Below are 25085 nucleotides of genomic sequence, written 5' to 3'. Positions count from 1 at the left end.
GTCTCAGACAGAATTCCCATGATATGAGGAAGGTACAGTCTCCCTCCCCTCTTTTCCTCCCCTGCCCAGGGATTTGGAAGACAAATGAGGTTACTTACCTGAAAAGTATATTGAACTCTTACCTCTTCAGGAGAAGGATCCCATGTTAATTCCTAGTATAGTTAATCCTCCATTCCCCTTGTCAATAAGAAAAAACAACAACAGAGCACAGATTGTCTCAAGGTCATTGATTCTTGATTTTGGAACTGAATTATAATATATTTTAGATGTTGGCAGGAGATCATCCTCCTGTGTGGGTAAAATGAAACTATTGTTAATGTGAGTCAGTAGTTCATGAATTTGCATTATCAGCTCTGTCTGACCAACCCTATCAGAATCGAGTGATGTGGAATACATTTGTATTAAGAAGGGCCAAGGTATGTGTAATACATTTATATCTATGGCTGTTCCCAAGTTCCATCTTTTTTTTCTGATTAGGTCATAAGAAACCATATATTTGGGCCTCGGTAGCTTTAAAATTTCACTGGGTTATATTTCAAAGTTGTCTTGCATTGCTTATATAAGGAATATCTCCAGATTGTCAATAGAACTACCAATGAAGTCATTAACCATTAAATATGAATGAATGAATGATTGGTCTAAGATCTCAGTGTTACATTTGTGGTCCCTGAACAGCAGCATCTACTATCGCCTAGAACCAGTAAGGAATACAGAGTCTCAGGCCCTACCCTGATCCTACTCAGTCATAAAGTCTGAGACTGGGACCCTGCAGTCTGTGTGTGAAGAGCCATCTGGGTGATTCTGATGCAGGGTCAAATCTGAGAACTGAAGGTCATAAAATCAAGATGTTTTCAAAGTGTCTTGTATCATATCTCTGAGAATTTAGCACCAGGTAGGAATGTCTCCTTTGATAGATGGGCAGGAAATTTCCCAGACAAGGAGAATGATATCACCCTCTGTGTTTCTATTTTTGCCTTTTCCTTTGGGAAACTTGGAACTGTGCTAGTTGCTCAGTCATAGTCAATACATTTGTCTGGGCTTTTTATTTCCCTTTCCTTTCCATGAATTTTATTTCCTTCTTATATTTAAGTGTCTTACCGAGAGTCTGTTATGATAGGCATCCCCAAATCCATTTTACTAGTTAAGTGGGTTGGGAGTGTGAGTAAGATATAATTTGAAATAAATTGACTCACTCAGCGATTGACAGGTGAGGTATTTGACTAAGAAAGGTACTGGATAGTAAGAGACGCTAGCATGGAATTAAACATATCCTGCAGAAAGCACCATGCATGCCCTTGGATACTTACTTATACGTGATAAGAAAACGTAAACACTATAAAAAGATATAAAATGCAAGTGTCAGCTGAAAAAAATGCACAGAATGAGAATTGTGAGTTAAGTTTTTTAATGGGACCAAATCAGGACTATAGCCAAGGAGATAATCTCTTGGAAGCAGTTCTCTGAGGAACTGCTCCAAAAAGGTAGGGGGGAGGTCAGTATACACATGATTTTAGTTAAAAGTGTACATGAAATCAAGCACATATTTTGGCAGAAAGTCACTGCTAGCCGTGAGGAACAGATGTCTTGGTTAATGATCTTTTCTAGATATGAGAAGATGCAAGAAATTGGGCTCATAAAATTTTCAGAAAATATCTAACTATTGGAAGGCCAGTCCTGGCCAGTTTTTCCCAGAACACAGGGTGCCTTATTCCTGATCTCTGTCCTGAACTGTTTTTAGGGTGTGTTGAAGGTCAGTGACTGCTGGTGGCTATTGATTTCTTTCTTGTAGAACCAGATGACAGGTGACAATGTTTACTTTGCAAAAGTAAAAAGTAAAAAGTGCCCTCACTCCATGAAGGCCATCTCCTCAAAAATAATCATTAACAATCTCTTGGGTATCTTTTAGAAAAGAAAGGCTGTTTCGTTTTTTGTTTTTGACCATGCTGCCTGTGGGCGCTCAGTTCCACAACCAGGGATCAAACCTGCACCCCCTGCATTGAAAGTGCAACGTTTTAACCGCTGGACCACCAGGGAAGCCCCCAAAGTTTATTTCTATAGAAAATAAAGTTTATAGGGCCTACATATATCTACGTGTTTATGCATTTTCCTTTTAAAAAGCACTAAAAGTTCTGGTCACCAGTTATAGAGTATATGCAGAGGGTGGGTGTTTCCCCATACCAACAAGCAATGCTCTGACACCAGGTGGATGATATCCTGTGATTCAACTCGCTTCTAACACTGTGTACCTGTAGATAGCTTGAGATCCTACAGGTTAAGGGCTCAATTCTACAAGATTGTCTCGTCTTGAACTAGAGTGGCTCACAGAATTCAAATAAACATCTTACTTACCAGAATACTGGTTTATTATAAAAGTGTATAAATCAGGAACAACCCCAAAGAAGAGATGCCTAGGGCAGAGAATGGAATGGGGAAAAGCAGGAGCTTCCATGCCACCTCCAGGCCTGCCACTCTCCCAGCATCAACCTTGAAGCTCTTTAAACTCATCCTTTTAAGTTGTTCAAGAAGCTTCATTGCCTAGGCATAATTGATTGATTCATTGGCCATTTCACGTGATTCACCCTTCAGCCCTTTTACGCCCCCAGGGGTTGAGGGAGTCCCAACCCTCCCAATCAGATGGTTAGTTCTCTTGGCAACCAGCTGACATCCTTAGATGTGACAGCCTGCTCAATTAGCATAACAAAAGACCCCTTTACTGCTTCACTTAAAAAATTCTGAGGGTCTAAGGAGCTCTGTGTAGGGATGGGGGATGAAGAACAGATATATATTTCTTATTATAAATCACAGTATCACAAGGACCTTAGTGAACAGTCTCATCTGTATCTTTTTTTTTCTTTATATCTTATGGATCTTCTGTCTTTAAAAGCTATACAATATTCTTTGATAAGGTTGCACTTTAACTTATAAACCTACCTCCTATTACTGAACATTTAGATTATCATGAACATTCTCACCTATGATATCTTGGCACAGATTTGAAATACAGCTGCTAGGTGGATTCTCAGAAATGGAATTTTGGGGTTGAAGAATATGCACATTTAAAAAAATTGGTAGATAGATACTGCTTAATTACCTTCCAAAAAAAAGAAATGAATTTACTTCTCAAATGAATTAGTCTCTTTTCCCACACATTCTCTAACATGGTATATTATCCAGCAAAGTGTTTTTGCCAATTTTATGGTGACCAAACTATATTTCTTTGAATCATTGTTTTGATTCACCTTTGTTAACTGATAAGATTGGACATTGTAAAATTTTCTTTTTTTGTGGAGTGCTATTTAGGAATGATGTTCATTCATGTTTTTCATGACCTAATCCTAAAGTTTTCATACCTGGATTTGTTTGGTTTTTCTAGTTCTGCTTCAGACTCCCTGAGTCTGTTTCTCTAACAGTATACTTTATTTCTGATAGCATACTGTGTGAATACAGTGTCCACGAGAGGTTGTGCACACAGGTAGTATCTGTGCTCTCTTTTCCAGTTAACAGGAAGTAAGTATTCCATATTTCATTGTGGGCACCATCACTGTAGGCCAAAATACTTTGTCAACTACTTCCCTGGTGGTTCAGACAGTAAAGAATCTGCCTGCAGTGTGGGAGACCTGGATTCGATCCCTGGGTCAGGAAGATCTCCTAGAGAAGGGAATGGCTACCCACTCCAGCATTCTTGCCTGGAGAATCCCAGGGACAGAGGAGCCTGTTGAGCTGCTGTCTATGGGGTCGCACAGAGTCGGACATGACAGAAGCGACTTAGCAGCAGCCGCATATCGTTAAGCATCATCCAACGGTTTTTATCCAAACACAAGGCAAACTGACAATATTTAGGGCTGCCCAGATGGGTCCTTCAGCACTCAGGAACCCTTAACCTGACACCCTTGCCACACAGCCTTTTCTTGCACCAGCGAAACTAGGGTAGGGGGAAGAGGAGATCCAGTTTGTGAATTTTTGGACACATTTTCTTCCAGCTCTTCATTTATCACAATATTATGCAGGAAAACAGATGAAGAGAAGAAGCAGCCCAAATTTTGCCATGTGTAAAGAAAAATGAAACTTGATTAGAAAAATAAAAAGGAATTAGGAAAAAAAGAATATCATCTTTCTACATTGTTATAGACTTACCAAATCCCAGTTTCTATGGCCCAAATTCTTTCAGAGGTTCTGATCCTGTTTATTTGATTCTCCTTGCCTACCTCATCTCTCTGAGATTTGCACTTTCCATTTGTTCTTGAAATCAGTTACCAGTTAATCTATTCCCTGGCATTCGGGCTTCCCCTGGGAGTTTACCAATTGACTGGCCTTTTAATCCGGTTGTTAAGATTCTCCCAGTACTCTGGCTCGGAGCAGTTTCAGTTTGTGTGCGTTAAAGTGTTGGCCAGGGTCGTTAGGAAAGTGAAGTTCACATACCTGCTTTGTGGGGCTGGAGTGGTGCCAGGAAACTGAATTTGCACTGTGACTGTCGGCTTGAGGGGGACGAGGAAAGAGGTGTTAGGAATAGCTGACAAGTCTGTGCTAACTCTGGGCCCCATCCGACCCATACCTTACAGCACAGTGGGAACACGTTTACACCTGGTTAGTGCAGAAGTGCAAGAGTCAGAGACAGGGGCAAGCCAGGGTCAGCTGTTTATAATGTATAGATGGGCCTTCGGCAATCAGAAACTCTATGACCAAATTTCCCTGGAAAGAGCTGGTGTTGTATTTGTGTATCTTTACGAATTTCTATCACTAGCAATAGGATTTCATAAGCAATAGAACTTTGATAGAGTAGGTGTTCAGCTAAGAAAATTGTATTATACTTTGTTTTCTTCTCCCAAGTTAATTTGTGCTTTTGGCCAGTATTCAAAACTGATTCAATTTTTGAATCTTTTTGACCAGATTCAAAAAGAAATCTCAGAGTATGGGAATGAGGTGCAATTTTGATGTGACTTTTATTAAAGCACTTATGTATTTATGTTTATGTAAATATGTACATATTAATAAATATGTATTAATATTTTTTAAATGCTCATGATCTGTATTTCCTACATCCACATTTACTTTCTACAATTTTATAGTAAAAAGATGTCTCATGCATTAAAATCTTTCAAATAGCCAGGTTATAATTTAACCTGGCTAAGGCATTTTTGGAATAATTTTTGTTTTTTCTTCGAAAGATGTCAATTTTTTTGAGAAATCAAGATGTTCACCTTAAAATAGAAATACACAACTGAAAAAAGAAAAAGATGTTTGCCTTTAAGTAGGGAATAAACGTGTTAATAAAATTTGTGCTGTGCTGTGCTTAGTCACTCAGTTGTGTCTGACTCTTTGTGACCCTATGGACTGTAGCCCACCAGGCTCCACTGTCCGTAGGGATTCTCCAAGCAAGAATAGTGGAGTGGGTTGCCATGTCCTCCTCCAGGGAGGAGGGATTCCAACCCAGGGATCGAACCCAGGTCTCCTGCATTGCAGGTGCATTCTTTACTGTCTGAGCCACCAAGGAAGTCCTAATAAAAATCTACTTATCCTCAAATAATATATCATGTACCTTTACATTTCTGTCTCTTCCTCTTTGTTATGATTTGCATGAGGATAAGGGCTGACTCTCCTTCGAATCTGAACCTCCATATTTAGCACAGGGCTTAATGCATACTAGCTCCTCAGTAAATATTTTTTTAATAAAACAATGAATTAGTCACCTGTTTGGTGAGGTCAGTACAGTCTGCAGTAGCATGGGGTTATGAAGCACCCCACACAGGCAGAGGGAAAGAGAGGTTCCTAGGAAGTACTTACCTCATCACTTTGTGATACAATTCCAGGGAAGGGAAACCCTCAGCTAGCCTTCTTCCTGGTCCGCCCAGTGTAAGCCAAAGTCCTTTTGTTTCCTTTATTTTCTATGTCACAGTGTTTATTCTAAGAAAATAATAGGGAATATACCATGTGATGTAGCAGCAAGGATGTTACTCACAACATTATTTGGAATACAAAAATCTGGAAGCCTTTAAAATGGATAATAATGGAGGATTGAAGGAGGGGAATGTAGTCCCTTAAAATTACCTACATTTTGAGTCATAAGGATAAAATTTTACATTTGAAGCAAGCTGGATTAGTGACCAGCTGTCATCAATAGAAATATTTCCTCAAATTCTCTCAGGACTTGTGCTGTTTTTCACATCTCATCCACAATCTTGCCTTTGACATTAGTTACTTAGAAAGAAATCAGTAGATTCAGAGAAGGCTTGGGGAAAATGGCAAAGTGAGTCTCCCGGGGCCCTGGTTTCCACGTTTACTTCTGTCTCTTCGCTCTCCTCATTCTGTGGGCACTGTTCTCGTGTTTCCTTCTTAAAGCTGAAATGACCCCTTTTTTCTGAAAAGGCACAGTTTTAGTTAGTATGTCCAGGATACGTAGAGCAAGCCAGCCTCCTCTCAAAGGTAGTTCTCTTATTTACTCTAACTTCTAAATTACTGATGGCTCTTCAGAGCATGGTGTGTGAAGCCAGATTGCATGAAATCCAGTGTCCACTCCCACACTTTCTACCCAGGTGACCTTGAAGCCATTGACTTCTCTTCCTAAGTTTCCTCATCTATAAAAATTGGGATTAAAAAATACCCCATAAAGTAACTGACATCTTGTCACATAAGAAGCTAATATTTTCAGCCGTCAGCTAAAAGTGAAATGCAGGAGGAAGTAGACTTTGTGGCAGTCCTGAAAATAGGATCCTTAGGGCTTTGTTATTTCCTTTTTATCCCCTTTGACCCTGGCACCAATGGTAAGGCCAAAAGTGCCTCCATATAAGCAGCTGTGCTGTTTTTTTATTTGATGTAATTAACACTGTAGTAAAGGTACCCAGCTGGGTAATCATCGTTCTGCTTTACCCTGGCCGTAATTGGTTCTGAGGTCACAGCTTCAGTCACCGGTTTTCATTTATTTATCGCTAAGTTAGAATTCCACCCTCTAGTACTATAGCCACTGTCCACATGTGGCTATTTAGTTTCAGTAACAATTAAATACATTAAAATGAGCTTCCTCTGTCATACATTTCAGTTGCTCCGTAGGCAGACTTGGTAGTGACTCCTGAGTGGGGCAGCCCCAGTGTACAACACTTCCATCATTGCAGGGACCTGGGTCTGGCAGGGTGACTTAGACCATCAGTTTTGCTTGTGCACATAGAATGGTTGGAGCATTTACTGTTACTACTTTTAGACTCCTTTGCACAGACAGGCTGGCTAGAAGTTTCACATCACTATAATCATGAAAACAGGAATTGGAACAACCTGACATCTCATGTCAAATCCTTTCAAGATCTTTGATCCAGTTCCTTTGCTTCTTGTAGGATAATTGTCTACAATAGAGAATTGTTTCTCTACAATAGAGAATTGCTTGGTTTCGTTTTTCCATCCATAGTAAAGACCTGGCAAAATACAACACAACTGCATAAATTGTTTGCTTTAGATATTGCAACTATGTTGTTCTCACTCCGGGCTTCCCTGGTGGCTCAGATGGTTAAGAATCTGCCTGGAATGCAAGAGATCCGGACTCGATCCCTGGGTCAGGGAGATTCCTTGGAGAAGGGAATGGCAACCCACTCCAGTATTTTTGCCTGAAGAATTCCATGGACAGAGGAGCCTGGCAGGCTACAGTCCAACAGGTCGCAGAGAGTCGGACACAACTGAGAGTGACTAACACCTAACAGAGTGAAATTACGATGAATGTATTACACCTCTTCCTGTTTCTTCCCAACTAGGTTACTTGTATTTGTTCCCTTTTGTCTTATTCTCAGTCCTGCTTTCTTTCTATGAATCATATCAGAACGAGTGACTAGAAAATCAGAGAAGATAGAAAATTTGCCACCACCAGAGATGGGAGCCACTTGATAATCAAGCCTTTACCTCAAGATCATAGTCGCTCAGTAGAAATGTCAGGGTGTGGGGTCCTGATGAGTTGAAGGTATTTTGGTGTGTTAGTGCAGATGAAAGGCTGAACTGCAGGGCAGTTTTCTTGTTCAAGTTCACACGGCTCTTTGCAGCAGAGTCAGACTTTGACCTGAGGTTTGCCTTGTGCAAAAGCCATTCTCTCTCCATCACTCCAAGCTGCCCCTGAAAATGTTGGCAAACTCTGAAAGTGTTTCCTTTCTCAAAAATTCACATCTCTCTGGCTGCCTTTGGAGGAATGGTTGTGAGAGGATTTTGATCTTAGGAGAGGCCTTGAAACATTGTCTGTTTTATTGTCGTAAAAACTTAAGTGTGCTAAGTTGGAATTGTAGTATGCACTTCACCCCGGAGCATTTCAAGGGCAACAGGAGACAATCCCTTCATCAAGAGAGTGAAAATTACTTTCTAGAAGTGATTTCCAAGGAAGCCAAGAGAAGCCTGGCAGCTTTGGAGCCAGAGCAGTGAAGAAGTCAGGTGGGAAGCTGTGGTCATTTTATAAGTCATGTCCTGCCCACTTCCTATCCCCAGTGCTCTTAGGAGCCCAGGAAGGAATGAGAGAGGGGACCTAGGGGAATAAATCACAGTGATTATGTTGGACTGCTTAATAGTTCTGTAACTGAGTGCCACGGGGAACTTTTCTGCGTGGTTTGCTGGTACCCGTGGATGAACGGAACATGTTCAAGACTCTTTCCTTCCACCAGCAACTTGTAAGAAGTGTAATAAAGTTTCTCAAGTTTTGCTGCAAGTTAGAAACACCTGGAGGGTTTTTATAATCTCAATACCAAATTTACACTCCATGCCAATGACATCCTAGTGGGTGAGAAGGGCTTCCCAGGTGGCTCAGTAGTAAAAAAATCCACCTGCCAATACAAGAGACACGGATTTGATCCCTGAGTGAAGAAGGTCCCTGGAGAAGGAAATGGCAACCCACTCCGATATTCTTGCCTGGGAAATCCCATGAACAGAGGAGCCTGGCGGGCTGCAGTCCATGGGATCACAAAAGAGTCAGACACAACTTAGTGACTAAACAATAAGTGGGTGAGAATCAGCATCAGGAGTTTAGTTTAACAGTGATCTCCAACCTTTCTTTCACTAGGGACTTGTTTCGTGAAAGACAGTTTTTTCAGGGACGAGGACAGGGGTGTGGTTTGGGGATGATTCAAGTGCCTTATATTTATTGTGCACTTTATTTCTATTATTGCATCAGGTCCACCTCAGATCATTAGGCATTAGATCCCGGAGGTTGGGGACCCCTGGTTTATAAAGATCCTGGATGATTCTAAAGTGCAGCAAATTTGGAAACCTTTTTTGACCTCTCCCTTCTCCCTCTCCCTTACACTTTCTCCTATTATCCTTTCTCCGGCTCTTCCTGTCTCCGTGTATCCACCTTAACTGTTGATCCCCAAGGAGGGCCAGCGCCTGTCTCCTGGGAAGACAAGCCAAGCCCTCTACCCCACCCAGATCAAAGACAAAAAGCCACCAAGTTGAAGTGGTCTTTGGTGGCTCCTCCCCACCAGCGGGAGATGTCCCTGATTTGGTATCCTTCAAGTGCTCACTGAAGTTTGCCCCAGGTCTTTTCTGGGCCTGGCTCTTCTCCATCACCCCATCCCTGGTGAGCTGCGTGCCTCCTAGGTCAAGGCTTCCCAGAGCAGTGTCTGCAGATGAGTCTTCAGGCACCTGCCAAATCTGAAGAAGATTTGAAAATGTGTGTCCTTATTTCTTGGTGCTTTGGTTAGAAAATGGGACAATAATAATATATACTTCACAGTGCTGTAGGTACTACAGATAAGAAATTGCCATCTTTGTGGGGCAGAATGATGGAATAGTGGCAGGTTCATAATGTTCAACCCTATTGTAAGTGCTCAATATATGTTATTTTCTGTTTTATTTAACTGTCATCTAATTTGAATGTGATTTTATTTGTACTGGTACTTTTTGTTTAGCTTTAAAGCTATGACTTGGGCTTTAAAAAACTTAAAACCAGTCTTCTGTTTATATGTGAGCAGCAGTATAATTATTATAATGAGGATTAATTAGTTGACAGTAGGGGTAGGAGAGGTTCTGTCTATAAGTCTTTTTCTATTCGAAGGAGAAAGCATTTTTCAAATTTGAGAAATCCTGCCCTAGCCCTTCCCTAGTCTGCTTCATTTAATTCACCTGCCCCGTGTCTTTATCCTCATGGCAGGATGTGGATCATAGTTCAGGATCAGCTAGCAAATCTGACAAGCAACCTGGGCTTTTAATTTCTCCTGATAGAACACAACGTTGCATAGGGGCCTTTTTGAAGACCTTTCATACCTCCCTTCTGGACAGGAGATCAGACAGTTCTCAACCAGCATGTTGACTCAAAGGAGAAATTGGATGCCTTGCTAGGCCACTAGAGGAGGATTTTGAGAATTATATTAGCCAGCAGGCATGGTTCAGAGTGCTTTATGTGTATCATCTCGTTTAGTCCTCATAAGAGCCCTATGACATGGGCAGTATGATTTCCCCCATTTTGCAGATGAGGAAACTGAAGTACAGGGATGTTAAGAAACCTGCCTATGGTCAATCAACTATCAGGAGCAGAGTCAGCATCCTAACCTGGGCTGGCTCCAGAACCTGTGCCCTCAGCAACTGCTCCATAGTCTGTCCAGGCATTATTTGTCCTCAGAACAATCCAAGGTGGTAGGTAGAGAGGTCTGGGGTCTTCCTGGCTCTGGAGCTGGCACTCCACACACTCACCATCCTCTCTGCTCTGTTGCCCAGTGCCCGGTCAGCCCTGCACGCCCCTGCTGACTGTGGCTGGGTGGTTCCCCTTAGACTGGCCTCCGTTCCAGTTCCAGTGCCTCTGCACCTCCTGCAGGAGACACAAGAGACGTGGGTTCGATCTTTGGGTCAGGAATATCCCCTGGAGTAGGAAATGGCAACCCATTCCAGTATTCTTGCATGGAGAATCTCATGGACAGAGGAGCCTGTTGGGCTACAGTCCATGGGGTCACAAAGAATTGGACACAACTGAAGTGACTTAGCACACGCACACACAAGTGCTGGAGGACCGGCAGAAGGTTGGAGTTACTTGGTTGGTTGATTGCTTTTTCCAGCTCTGATATCACTTTCCCTAGTTTTGAGGGGGCCTGCCTCTGTGAGTGTGTTGGCTTTCCTTCTTTTTCATTTTCTTTTTTTCCTTTCCATGAGAGCGGAATGACAGCATGTATTTTTATTCATTAACCTAATTCCCTCAGGGAAAATGCAAGAATATTATTAGGAGTAGTAAAAGTTTTTGACTTAGCATTACGCTAGCTGAGCCAGGTTTTTAGCAAAGAGCTCTCCTTAAGGAATAGAACACATGAATTGCAATCCTAAATCTAGGAAGGACTCTTGGCAGGGGCCCATGCAGTAGGGACCCTGAGGTTTACCCTTCACTGCTCGATGAGTTCACCTCTGGCTATGACACTTGGGAATTTTAACATCTTTTGTTTTCTCCAATCCCTCTAGTTCCAGTGCCCTATTATTATCAGTATACTTATATGATTGTTCATATGAACCTAGAGATTAACTGGATCTTTATAAAGTGAAATGTGTCATACCTGTCTCCATTTCTTCCTTTCTTCCCTTTTCCAGTTAAGCTGCTTCCATAAGGAATATGGACCTCTAATTGGATTTCATTGTTCAATGTCTTATGACCTCCTGCCCAGAGGGCCTGTGAACGGGTGGTGCAATGATTGTTACCTGTCTCCTCTGCTTGGCATCTTACAAACACGTAGCCTTGGTTGTAAGGAAAGAAGGTTAACATCACACCGTGATCACTCTTGACTAAATGACTCAAAGATGCATCATCTGTCTTTTTTAAAAGACTTTTAAGAATTGCATTAATTTTTTACTAATAGAGTTGAAAATTTTGTGTATTAAACTGGAGCTATTAACAATAACAAGTGTAACAGGAAACGTTACGTACACCCACTTAGATAACTATGGTGGATGGTGAATGAATGAATGAGTTAACAAGTGAAATAGAAAACAAGGGGAATGAATGGGAACAGAAATAGGAAAACAGTAATAAGGAGAAGGGAGGGGAAACTCACTCTCACATGGCTGAATTCAGTGTCAGCAGTCAGGCAGCAGAGTCTGTCTAGATAGCTGCATTTCCTTATACACAAGAAGCTACTCAGCAATTTTTTTCAGTAAGAAGAAAATTAATTTAGATGCAAAAACAAAAAAATTTTCTGTTACCAAGGATAATTTTCTTTTATTAATAATTCCCATATCCTTTTCTGTCTGAATGAATACTATGTAAAATCTTATTAGAATCTGTTCTGCTACAGTAGTAGACTTCTTTAATAACCATTATTTATGGAGACTTATAAATGAAGATGGAGTGTTACAAAGGAAGAATGCTACCTCAATGATATAGAGTTAGAGAGTCATTTGATACATTCCTTTGCCTTCAAACCCAGAGTGAGGAAATCATTCCTTCCTCACAATGACTGTGTTAATCTGTTAAGTGTTCTTAAAAACTCCAGTTATAGTTTGGACTCTGAGTTTTAGCAGACCCCAATACCCTTTCACAAAACCAAAACGGATGATTTTTGAGTCATCGGGAGAGAGACATACTGTGTGTTGCTCAAGGTATTGGTTATCAGAAACTTGGAGGATGAATGCATGGATAATTTTGTTTTTAAAAACATACTACTTATTAAATGAGAAACATGGGGTAAGATTTAGTACATGTCTTCCTTGACTTATGATGGGGTTAGGTCCTGAAAAACCTATAAGTTAAAATATCCTGAAGTCAAAAATGCATTTACTACACCCAACCTATGGACCATGATAGCTGAGCCCAGCCTGCCTTAAGCAGAACACTTGCATTAGCCTACAATTAAGGCAAAATCATCCAACACAAAGCCTATTTTATATGAAGGGCTTCCCTGGTGGCACAGTGATAAAGAATCTGCCTGCCCAAGCAGGAGACGTGGGTTCGATCCCTGGGTTGGAAAGATCCCCTGGAAAAGAAAATGGCAACCCACTCCAGTATTTTTGCCTGGAGAATCCCATGGACAGAGGAGCCTGGTGGGCTGCAGTCCATGGGATCGCAAAAGAGTTGGACACAACTTAGCGACTAAACAACTTTACAATAAAGTGTTGAATAGCTTGTAGAATTTTTTGAATACTGTACTCAAAGTGGAAAACAGAATGGTTGTAAGGATATATTAATAGCATGACTGTTGTTTCAGTTTTTTACCCTCATGTTGGCGTGGCTGATGGGAACTGCAACTGCTGCCCAGCATCGGGATGGATTGTATTGTGCATCACCAGCCCCATCAATCAATCACCAACCTGGGAAAAGATCAGAATTAAAAATGGATTCTACTGATTGCTTACTGCTTTTGCACCATTGTGAAATTGAAAAATCATTAAGTTGAACCACTATAAACTGTGGGGGTGGGGCTGTCTATAATTAGCTGCAAAGAACCCAGTGATTTGAAAAAAGTATAGCCATAGCGTTTTTACATAAGCCATTGTTTTGATGTTGGCTATTTGATTTTTTTCCCCCCATTTTTCCCACAAGAAGAGAGAGCAAGGCTGTCTTTCCTACACTGTTAGAAATCCTGAAAAGGCTCTCCACACCTATCAAACTAGCAGTTACACAGTCTTCTTGAACTTGAGTTATCCATGGCTAAATGGAAACAGTCTTCAAGGCCTTTTTTGACAAAAACTTGATTAGGATTCCTGGAACCCTGGGCAAAACTCTATTCCATGCAAGACAGGAAATAAGACTTAAGATTGGTTGATTCTTCTGAATCTTGGATGAAAATCAAGATTAGGCCGAATGCCGTTAATGGTTGATGGTGGGCTATATCCTTAATATTCTCCAGCCACTTCACAACAGCTACAAGGGCAGCTGGTTTAGCTTTTGAGATGAGGAGGAATATCAATTGAAGAGGAAGAGCAATGTTTTGTAGGCTGCAGTAGAAGGGAGAGGAATGTTGGCTCCCTCCTGCCCCAGGATCCATGGAACTTGGGTAGATGAGCACCTTCCACCAGAAGTCTCCAAGAAAGTGTTTTTTTTTCCCTCTGTGAGCCAGATTTGAGTCAATCTTAAAGCAATAGAAGGAATATTTCATGAAGAGGTTAGAGCTGTGGGGTCTTTTGTTTACATCAGGCTTTCTGATGTGTGAAAGGAGGTGAGAGAGGCAGAGAGCACTTAATGTGGGTGAGCATGGTAGTGGCCACAGCCAACTGGGAGGGGTGACATGAAGAATTAATAGGCCTCAAGGTCTCAGAAGGAATCCTCACACCAGGTCTCTAAAAGCAAAGCAGAGTGGCCCCAAACATCATGCAGTGGTCTCTGCCAGTAAAATGTGCTTCAAACACGGCAGAACGTCCCCATGGATTCACAGTAGGCAGTGTCAGCTTTATAACTGATTATTAGGGAAGTTTTGGAAACACTCTAAATTATCAGGGGAAAGATTAACACACTACTCCAAATACAAAGAAGACTGCCTCTGTATAGAACCAAGGTAACTCTTCTTTGATCTAAATGTTGGATGTGGAACTGGGCTATTTTGAACCCAAGAGCAAATGCGTTTGCAATTAAATCCACTTATAACTATCATATAGTTTCTTTCTTTTGAAAAAATATTTATTTATTTATGTGGCTGCACAAGGTCTTGGTTATGACATACAGGATCTTTAGTTGTGGCATATGGGCTCTAGTTCCCTAAGTAGGGATTGAACCCGGGCTCCATGCATTGGGAGTGTGGAGTCTTAGCCACTGGACCACCAGGGAAGTCCCTATAACTGTCGTATTGTTTCTGAGAATATTTTGAACTTTCACATTTTTGGAAGGTTTCTAAGATGAAAATTCCTAGAAAAAATAAAATGTAAACACAACATTTTTAAACATAGAGAAACATATAGTGAAAAACACAAAAGCAAAACTTTCTCCAAATTGCTACTCCCTTCTAAGTAAATAAAAAATTGGCAGACTAGCTGAAATGTACCCAGTGTCCCATTCTTGCCCAGAGAGTTCTTTGACTTTATCCACTTATGGCTGTGTGTATTTCAAAACCAGCTTGTCAGTTCTCTAGTACCTTCAAATTGGTAGAGGAAGCAAACAAGCATATGGCCAACAAGCAAAAGAGACTTAATACAGCATCTTTTAGAAACACGAACATACTGCTAGATGTATTTGGCCAGCATCGTTTATCCTTCAAAAATTGAAGCGTTTTTGATGCAATTGACCTCTAAATCAGCTTAGGGCAAAATAGAAAGGCAGCTTTTCCCTATAACTCAAGCTCTTGCCAAGGGGTTCCTGAAAAAGAAATACATATTTCTTCAAAGCATTGATTTTTATGCAAATAGATCCTCAATTTAAATTGGGAATATGTGAACATCTATCACCCTTTAGGCTATGGAAATGAAACATCAGTATCTATGAAGTCTGAAAGAGATAGTTCTCTATTACTGACATTTAAAAAACCAACTCTAACCTTTTAATTGATAAGTGCATGTTTTAGTTGATAAAGTGCATATTTATCGCAAAGCAAAATTTAACCTAGTGGCTGGACTTTGGAAGACTCTTGAGTTGGTCAGAGCTCCTAATTTCAAGGGACAGAAAGCCACTTCAAACTAGCTTGGGCAAAGTGGTCTTTATTGGATGGAAACTGAAGCATCCAAAGGAAGAGTTAAAAATTGATCAAAAAGCGAGGGTTGTACATAGCTTGGCTTTTTTCTCTATCTCTCCTCTGTCTCTCTTGGCCAGCAAGCTTCATTCTCTTCTTCTCCCTCCTTCCCCACGTTCTTCCACATGGGGAAGAACAGGACTTACACATGCTCCTGAGTTTTGCTTCTTGGGGGCTTCTTTTTCAGAGAGGGCTGATTAACAATGTCCTGTAGGATGGCTCATGAAAGAACATTATGCTTGCCAATAGCAACGCATGGTGTGTGTGAATCGAGGAGCCATTCCATTCAGTAGGGGAAAGTATAGGGCAAAACTGATTCCATATGCCCAAATGAACCGTCTTCACTGTTTAAACCTTATATTTGATTTGAAAGTTGTAATGGAGTAATGTTCCATTTTTACAGAAGTAAATCATGTCAGTAGGTAACCTCTCCACCTTCTGGCATTTGCCGAAATGTTCATGTGAGCTTCCATTCATTTTACTTTGCACTTCTAGGCTAATGAAGTTACTTAGAAGTCTGTGTTATTTGTTGTAGTGGACATTGGTGTAATTCTATTAGCCCAGCATCCAGTTTTCTTCTTCAGGTAACACCTAGATTTTCCTGTGGGAAACCAATATATCTATGTGATTTCCATGAAGTTGATGCTATGTGTTCGTCTCAGTAATGTGCTAGTCACCCAGCCCTGGCCAGTTAAGGTTGAAAGATGAAGCTCACTCCTTTTTCAGGCTTTGCCTGGAACTGATGGGGAAGGGCCTCCCTGGAAATGCTTCTGAAACTGCTGATGGTTACAGTTTGAGAAGACCTGAGTAAGAATAAAGGCAAGAGAGAGGACAAAGCAGAAGTCCTCTCAGAGGGATGGAAATTTCTGATAATGAGATTAAAGTCCAGCTGTGTCTGAGCTGAACAGTCAAGTGAGACAGTAAAATTCTGCCCCTCACCCCTTTCCTGCAATTTGGGTTACAGCTTGTTTGATTTGGATTTCTGTGCCTGCCAACCAGTGTGAAAAGCAGGACTTCTTGAGCAGAACTGCAGTTCCTAATTAGATCTCCTGCTCCAGTTCCTTATGTTCCAGACATCTATTTCTGCATGATAAACCACCCAAAACCTGGTGGCATAAAGCAGTAACCATTATTTCGTTTATCTCATGGTTTCTGTGGGTCTGGAATATGGGAAGGGCTTGGCTGGGCAGTTCTCGCTTGGAGTCTCCATGCAGTGGCAATCGGACGGTGGTTGGAACTGGGGTAGAGGGGAGGAGAGGGAGCTGGAGCAGCTAGGGACCAGCAGGCAGCTCTCTCTCTTCATGAACTCTCAGTTGCTCTGTTTGGACGACTTGAGCTTTCTCACAGCATCTCACCCAAAGTACCCAGACTGCTTGTGCAGCTTCAGCATGAGTGTTTCAGAGGATTGGCTAGAAGTTGAATCACCTTCTATGACCCAACTTTGAAAGTCACATGGTGTCATTTCCACCACACTCTGGTCAACTGGTCAGGAAGTTGGCCCAGAATCAAGGGAAGAAGTAGATCCCACTTTGTAACAGTGACCTGTCTACAGATTTGCAGACATATTTTAAAACCACCACATATTATGGGCAGTCCCCAGATCGTGAGACAGGTACTATGGTCAGAATTATAATATTTAAGTGGACTTAGTTTTGTGACATCATACCTTTAATTTATACTTTTGGGAGCTGGACTAACTTTTTCAGATCATTAAGGCACCAAGCCTAATCTATATATATTGACAATTGGATCAAGAATTGTAATGATTTTTCAGGTTTTAGAATTCCATTTTGTTCTTGTATTAAGGCAGTTCAAATTTTAATATAAGTAGCATTGAAAAATATTTATATTGGGTTAGTTCTCTACTTTACAATTGCTTATATATTAACTTAGTATTGAGGCATGTCACTTGGTACTTAGTTAATATATCTGTAACTTCCAGAAGTGCTTCATTGTTATCCACTAATCAGTTTAAGGAATAGGAAGTAATCTTCTCTTATGGATTCTATATGAAATAGCAATTAGGATGTAGATTTGTAAAGTTTGATCTCTGTTCTGACTCTGTTGCTTTAACTCTCTGACTAGAGTTAGAAATCCTCCTTAATACCATCTAGTACCATGGAGTAAAAATCAGAATGTCACTCTTTTCAACTTTCTCCCAAGTGGAGGAAGTCTAATAGATCTTGAACTAACTTTTTTTTTCTGTTTCAGAATGTAGCAAGTAATCTGTTGGAATAAACCCAGCAGTTGAGTAACTCATGCAAAGGTAATTTAGAGCACAAATTAAATCTGTCAGAATGGTATTAGATTTGCAAAAGCTCATAAATAACAAATGAAAGGTCACAGAGCTGTGAAAATGAGAGTGTACTTCATAAGAGAGCTGTAGTCAGGGATGAATCCTCAGCACATATTCAAATAGCAGTGCACCAAATGGAGATGCAACATCTTTTCTAAATCTCTAGAACATTCCAAAGACACAGCGGACTCTAGGGAAAAGCATCAAAGTCCTAGAAATGACCGTTCATATCAATGAGTATGTCCAGCATGGTATTTGTGGGGATCAGGGATTAGAGCTCCATAAACTACTGAGAATCTGAATAGAAAAGATACATCCCTGTCAGCAGAGCCCATATTTCAGTAGCAGTTAGACTAATTGTGAATGCCTGCTGCTCATCTTTCACTTTTCATCTCCTAGAAAATACTAATAGAGTGAGTGGTGCTTCATGATTTATTGCAGAAATGTAAGCAGCTGGTGATATTAATAGGTAGTCCTGCCCATCCTGTTTTCTCATGGAAAAAAAGATGGAAAAATAGCTCTGGCTACTATAAAGTAGATGAGCTCTTTTACTGTGCATTGTATGCACATCTTTTTTGTGTGTTGCACTGTGTTGCACTTGACTTGTGTAAGGGAACACAATCTCTGTTTATAGAAAGCAATGTGTGGTCTTCATCAAAATTTAAAACCTTTGCTTATCAAAATATGTCATCAAGAAAGTGAAAAGTCAGCACAGAGAAAAGGAGAAAACAGTTGCAAATCATATATCTGAAAAGGGTCCAGAGTCTAGCATATAGAAAGAACTCTTATAACTCAGCAATAAAAAGATAACTCAATTTAAAGTGTGTGAAGTGTTTGAATAAATATTACTCCAAAGAAGATATACAAATGACCAGTAAGCACATGAAAATATGTTCAACTCAGTAGTCATTTGGGAAATGAAACTCAAAGCCACAGTGCACTTTATACTCTCTAAGGTGGCTGTAATAAAATGTTTTGGTGAAAGTAAGTGAAGTTAGTGAAGAAGCAGAGAAATTTTACTGATGGGAATGTAAAATAGTGTAGTCATAGTGTAAAACCATTTGGAAGTTCCTCAAAAAGGTAAACATAGTTACCATCAGATCACATCAGTTGCTCAGTTGTGTCCGACTCTTTGCTACCCCATGGATCGCAGCACGCCAGGCCTCCCTGTCCATCACCAACTCCCGGAGTTCACTCAGACTCATGTCCATCGAGTCAGTGATGCCATCCAGCCATCTCATCCTCTGTCATCCCCTTCTCCTCTTGCCCCCAATCCCTCCTAGCATCAGTCTTTTCCAGTGAGTCAGCTCTTCACATGAGGTGGCCAAAGTACTGGAGTTTCAGCTTTAGCATCATTCCTTCCAAAGAAATCCCAGGACTGGTTGGATCTCCTTGCAGTCCAAGGGACTCTCAAGAGTCTTCTCCAGCACCACAGTTCAAAAGCATCAGTTCTTCGGTGCTCAGCCTTCTTCACATACCAACTCTCACATCCATACATGACCACAGGAAAAACCATAGCCTTGACTAGACGGACCTTTGTTGGCAAAGTAATGTCTCTGCTTTTGAATATGCTATCTAGGTTGGTCATAACTTTCCTTCCAAGGAGTAAGTGTCTTTTAATTTCATGGCTGCAGTCACCATCTGCAGTGATTTTGGAGCCCAGAAAAATAAAGTCTGACACTGTTTCCACTGTTTCCCCATCTATCTCACATGAAGTGATGGGACCGGATACCATGATCTTCGTTTTCTGAATGTTGAGCTTTAAGCCAACTTTTTCACTCTCCTCTTTCACTTTCATCAAGAGGCTTTTTAGTTCCTCTTCACTTTCTGCCATAAGGGTGGTGTCATCTGCATATCTGAGGTTATTGATATTTCTCCCGGCAATCTTGATTCCAGCTTGTGTTTCTTCCAGACCAGTGTTTCTCATGATGTACTCTGCATATAAGTTAAATAAGCAGGGTGACAATATATAGCCTTGACGAACTCCTTTTCCTATTTGGAACCAGTCTGTTGTTCCATGTCCAGTTCTAACTGTTGCTTCCTGACCTGCATACAAATTTCTCAAGAGGCAGATCAGGTGGTCTGGTATTCCCATCTCTTTCAGAATTTTCCACAGTTTCTTGTGATCCACACAGTCAAAGGCTTTGGCATAGTCAATAAAGCAGAAATAGATGCTTTTCTGGAACTCTCTTGCTTTTTCGATGATCCAGCGGATGTTGGCAATTTGATCTCTGGTTCCTCTGCTTTTTCTAAAACCAGCTTGAACATCAGGAAGTTCACGGTTCACATATTGCTGAAGCCTGGCTTGGAGAATTTTGAGCATTACTTTACTAGCGTGTGAGATGAGTGCAATTGTGCGGTAGTTTGAGCATTCTTTGGCATTGCCTTTCTTTGGGATTGGAATGAAAACTGACCTTTTCCAGTCCTGTGGCCACTGCTGAGTTTTCCAAATTTGCTGGCATACTGAGTGCAGCACTTTCACAGCATTATCTTTCAGGATTTGGAATAGCTCAGCTGGAATTCCATCACCTCCACTAGCTTTGTTTGTAGTGATGCTTTCTAAGGCCCACTTGACTTCACATTCCAGGATGTCTGGGCTCTAGGTGAGTGATCACACCATCGTGATTATCTGGGTGGTTAAGATCTTTTTTGTACAGTTGTTCAGTGTATTCTTGCCACCTCTCCTTAATATCTTCTGCTTCTGTTAGGTCCATACCATTTCTGTCCTTTATCAAGCCCATCTTTGCATGAAATGTTCCTTTGATATCTCTGATTTTCTTGAAGAGATCCCTAGTCTTTCCCATTCTGTTGTTTTCCTCTATTTCTTTCCTCTATTTCTATAGTTACCATAAGATCTAGCAATTCCACTCCTAAGAATATACCCAAGAAAAATAAAAACATATGTTTTTACAAAAAATGTACATGAATGTTAATAATAGCCTTAGTCACAAATAGACCAGAATCGGAAACCATTCAAACGTCTATCAAATGATGAGTGGTATAACAGTGAAATGTTACTCAGCGATAAAAATGAATCATGTGCTGATTCATATTGCAACATGGATGAATCTTGAAAACATTATACCAGGTGAAAGAAGCCAGATACAAAAGACTATATCTTGTATGATTCCATTTACATGAAATGTTCCCAATAAGCAAATCCATAGTGATAGAAAGTAGCTTAGTAGTTGCCAGGGAGTGGGGCGAGGAGAGAATTGGGAATGACTGCTAATGGGTGCAGGATTTCTTTCAGGGGTGGTGGAAACATTCTAGACTAGATGGTGGTTGCCCAGTACTATGAACATACTAAGAGCCCCCACTAAACTGTATTGTTTTTAAATGATGAATCTTATGTGATATGAATTTCATCTCAATAGAAAAAATTTTAAATAAAAATAACAAACCCTGAAACAAAAGCTTGTGGCATTTACAAGGATTAATAGCATGTGTACTAGGGACAAGCCTTGAGTGTTATCTTAGATTCCTATGGCTGGTGCCTTCTTTCTCTTTCTTGGTCAGAGGTGCATCCACATGGGGTTGACCCTCCACTCTGACTGCTGAGATGTCGAGGAGTGAGTTCTTTGTGGAGTGAATCTTGGTCGGTGGGAGACAAGAGACAGAACGGCACCAGGCAGATAAACTCTCCTTCCTTTCTTCCTCCCTGGACCACACTGACTGCAGCTGCTCCTTGGGATCATCTCTTTGTGGCTTGTTATGAAGTGGTGAGCAGCATAGTAACATAGGATCACATTGCTTTATATTTTCTAGCGTCATCTTACCTCTGTCTATTTCGCCCTCCTGTTCTCTCTTTTTCCTTTACCCTCATTGTCTTGGGTTTGTTCCTCCCATTCTCGCTGTTCTATCCTTTCTATATATAATAGTTTTCATCTACTAGCCCCAGCATCCCACTCCATCCTTCCCAGAACCCCCTCCCCCTTGGCAAACCCAAGTCTGTTCTCTAAGGACAACTTGTAGTACACTTTTTAATATAATTTTATTTATTTATTTATTTTTCACTGTGCTGGGTCTTTGTTGATGCATGGGCTTTTCTCTGGTTGCAGGGAATGGGGGCTACTCTCTAGTTGCGGTGCTTTGGTTTCTCACTGCTGTGGCTTCTCTTGATGTGGAACAGGGATTCTAGAGAGCACGGGCTTCAATAGTTGCGGCACGTGGACTCAGCAGTTGGGGCTCCCAGGCTCTAGAGCACAGGCTCATTAGTTGTGGTGCAGGGGCTTAGTTGCTCCATGGCACGTGGGAATCTTCCTGGACCAGGGACCAAACCATGTCTCCTGCACTGGAAGGCAGATTCCTTATCACTGAGCCAGCATAGTACAATTTTAAGGTTGGTAGTTTTATCCTCATTTTGCAGATGAGGAAACTGGAGCACAGAATTGTTAAGTAACTCGCTTAAGGTTGCACAGCAAGAGAGTACTGGAGTAAGGTTTCAAATTCAAGTGTCTCACTCTTCCCCTCTATGTGTTACTCATGCATGGTCAACGCAAGCTGTGAAATGAAGGCTCTTGGCTGGGTAGCCATGCCAAAGAGGTTGAAGTAAGGTTAATTTCAGATGACATTAAGTAATGCTTGATGCTTATGCAAGGACTGTGCAGAGGGAGGCAATTTAAATCAATAACTGGAAGGAATACTGTGGTTGAAAGATGCTTTAATGAAAACGAGCCACTTGCAGCGTTTGGTATGTGTTGACATCAAGTTTCAGATTAAAAAGAACTTAAGATTGGCAACTTGTTGATATTTAATGTTAAATTATTCAAAATAAAACCAGAAAGCTTTCCTCACCATCCCTCTCGAACTGCGCCCAGATTGTGAGGAGACTGGTGTCAGCGCGATTCCTCCTGGGGGTCCAGGGGGCGCTGTGCGAATCTGTCCCTCAGATGCTGCCTCACCCGATCTAGTGCATGTACACGGAAGTATTCTTACCCCCGTTTATGAGGTAACGTTTGTGTCTGTCACCCATGGAGGAAAAGAAATCCTTGATACTTGTGTTCTCATCACATTATTTAACCAAGTGCCTAGCACAGTGCCTGGCAGTCACATTATGAAGTGAATGAGCCACTCCTTCCCTTTCTGAATGCAAACCTGTTTGGGGGAACCAAATTATAAATGGAAGAGGGTGTAGTGAGTGTGAAATTGGCAAGGCTGGCATCATCAGGCTGTTACATGGTGATAAGGGTTCTACTCCATTTTCTAACAATTCATCTATTTAAAACAAAAAAACACACCAATCCATTTGGAGTTAATTTGAGTGTATCATGCATTGCTTGGTGTCAGTTAATCTTTTTCACAGTTTTTAATAAAGTTATCATACTATTATTTAATATTTTCCTATTCTGTGATTTTGAAAAATTGCTTGTACTGTGAAATAGTTCTATGTCTGAGCTCCCTAGAGTGTTGTATTTTCTGAAGTCGTTTTTATGCTTTCTCTCATTCTGTTTTGATTAATACTACTCTGTACTGTGTTCTAATATCTGATTAATCCATATTGATTTTCTCTATTGATTTTGATTTGTAATATATTTACTCTTGTTTTCTGTTTGTTTTGGCAGAATAACTTTAGGATTGTTTTGTTATGCTGTTTTAAAAATCATTGAATATTTGTATCAGAATTCGTGAACAAAATGTCCAAATTATCTTTTAGCCAGGTTAAAATAAAGTGAATATCTAACTTGACCCATTGCATGGGTGCTCAAATGATGGTATTCTAAGTAAGTAAAGATTTTACTGCTATCAATTTAATTGAAAAGAATAGAGTCCAAATAAAGGATAGAATGATGAAAACTTAGTGTTACAGTGACACGTTGATCTCATTTCTTCAGGTTTTGTTATACACCATGAATCAGTCTTTGGAAGAACACAGTATCACCTAATTTTAATTGTGGTCTCAATGGCCAGACTGGGTGTGTGCTCAGTCACTCAGTCATGTCCAACTCTTTGCGACCCTGTGGACTGTAACCCACCAGGCTCTCCTGTCCATGGGATTTTCCCAGAGTGAATACTGGAGTGGGTTGCCATGCCTTCCTCCAGGGGATCTTCCTGACCCAGGGATTGAATCTAGGTATCTTATGTCTCCTGCATTTGCATGCAGCTTCTTTACCAGACTGCCTGGGTTTAAATCAGCTCCTCTACATATTTGCTGGACTTGTTACCTCACAGTGGGATGGTAATGGTGCCTATCTCATAGGGTTATGAGGAGAATCAGCTGATACATACCAAGGACTTCAACAGTAGGCAGCCAATAATGTTAGTTGTGTGAAGGAGATTTCAAGCTATAAAGACACATTTTGGTTCATTGGAGAGGCCAGTTTACCTACGTATCTTTTTTCTTCTCTAATCTGAAAGTCTAGCCTGTACAGGTTTGTATGGGCAGCATGACCCAGTACGGCTGTACTCTCATCCCTGGCGTTCGCTGTTATCAAAGAAATGCTTCTGAGCTTCTGCACCTTACTTATTTATTGTCGATTCTGGCAGCCATCCCCTGGCCTCCTGGCAAAAATAGCTGGATTTCATTAAAATTCAGTCTCTCTTGATATCATCTCTGCTGGATATTAGAAGGGACTGCTAGCAGTGGAGCTTTAGCAACCTAATTAAGAATGGATTTGGGTTGAAATTTTCTAAGTGCTCTAAAATTACAGTCTATGAAGTTCCTCTCCCTGTCTACCCACATCCTTGCGCCCTGGGCTCCCTGTTTCTCCCCAGCTCATCCTGCCAGCATAAGCTGGGCCGAATCTCTGTGGCTTTCCCCATGTAGACACTGAGATGACTCTGGCTTCGTATTTCAGGTGCAAATCCTCTTTCATCGTCCGGAGTTCCCGCTCCCAGGTCCCCTGGATGAGTGAAGCCTCGGTCTGCCATGGAAGCTGGCCCCGCCCTGGCCTGGCTCCTGCTACTCAGTCTTCTGGCTGACTGTCTGAAAGCCGCCCAGTCCCGGGACTTCACCGTGAAAGACATTATCTACCTCCATCCTTCAAGTAAGACTCCCTTCTCTTCGCTGCAGAAATGTCACCTGATTTCAAATAAGATTTGAAAGCTGAAAACTGGCCAGGAGTAGGCAGCCTTCCATGTGGGGGAAACCTGGTGACTTATTGTTGGGAGTGTACATGCTGGGCTTCCCAGGTGGCGCTCGTGGTAAAGAACCCACCTGCTAATGCAAGAGATGCAGGTTTTGATCCTTGGGTCAGGAAGAGCCC

At 41.2% G+C, this 25085-nt stretch overlaps 1 protein-coding gene across 2 annotated transcripts in view; it reads left to right on the top strand.

Annotated features, from left to right (window-relative positions):
• LYPD6 (LY6/PLAUR domain containing 6) overlaps nt 1-25085 on the top strand; it is a 132583-nt gene that overhangs the window by 69287 nt on the left and 38211 nt on the right. For both annotated transcript variants that reach the window (XM_070768152.1, XM_070768163.1), the window contains exon 2: nt 24678-24866. In XM_070768152.1, the coding sequence (XP_070624253.1) occupies nt 24749-24866 (118 nt within the window). In that variant the 5' untranslated portion in view covers nt 24678-24748. The remainder of the gene's footprint in view (nt 1-24677; nt 24867-25085) is intronic.

The sequence above is a fragment of the Bos indicus genome, chromosome 2 (assembly GCF_029378745.1).
Source record: "Bos indicus isolate NIAB-ARS_2022 breed Sahiwal x Tharparkar chromosome 2, NIAB-ARS_B.indTharparkar_mat_pri_1.0, whole genome shotgun sequence".
Taxonomy (NCBI): Eukaryota; Metazoa; Chordata; class Mammalia; order Artiodactyla; family Bovidae; genus Bos; species Bos indicus.
This window is presented reverse-complemented; position numbering and strand designations above follow the sequence as displayed.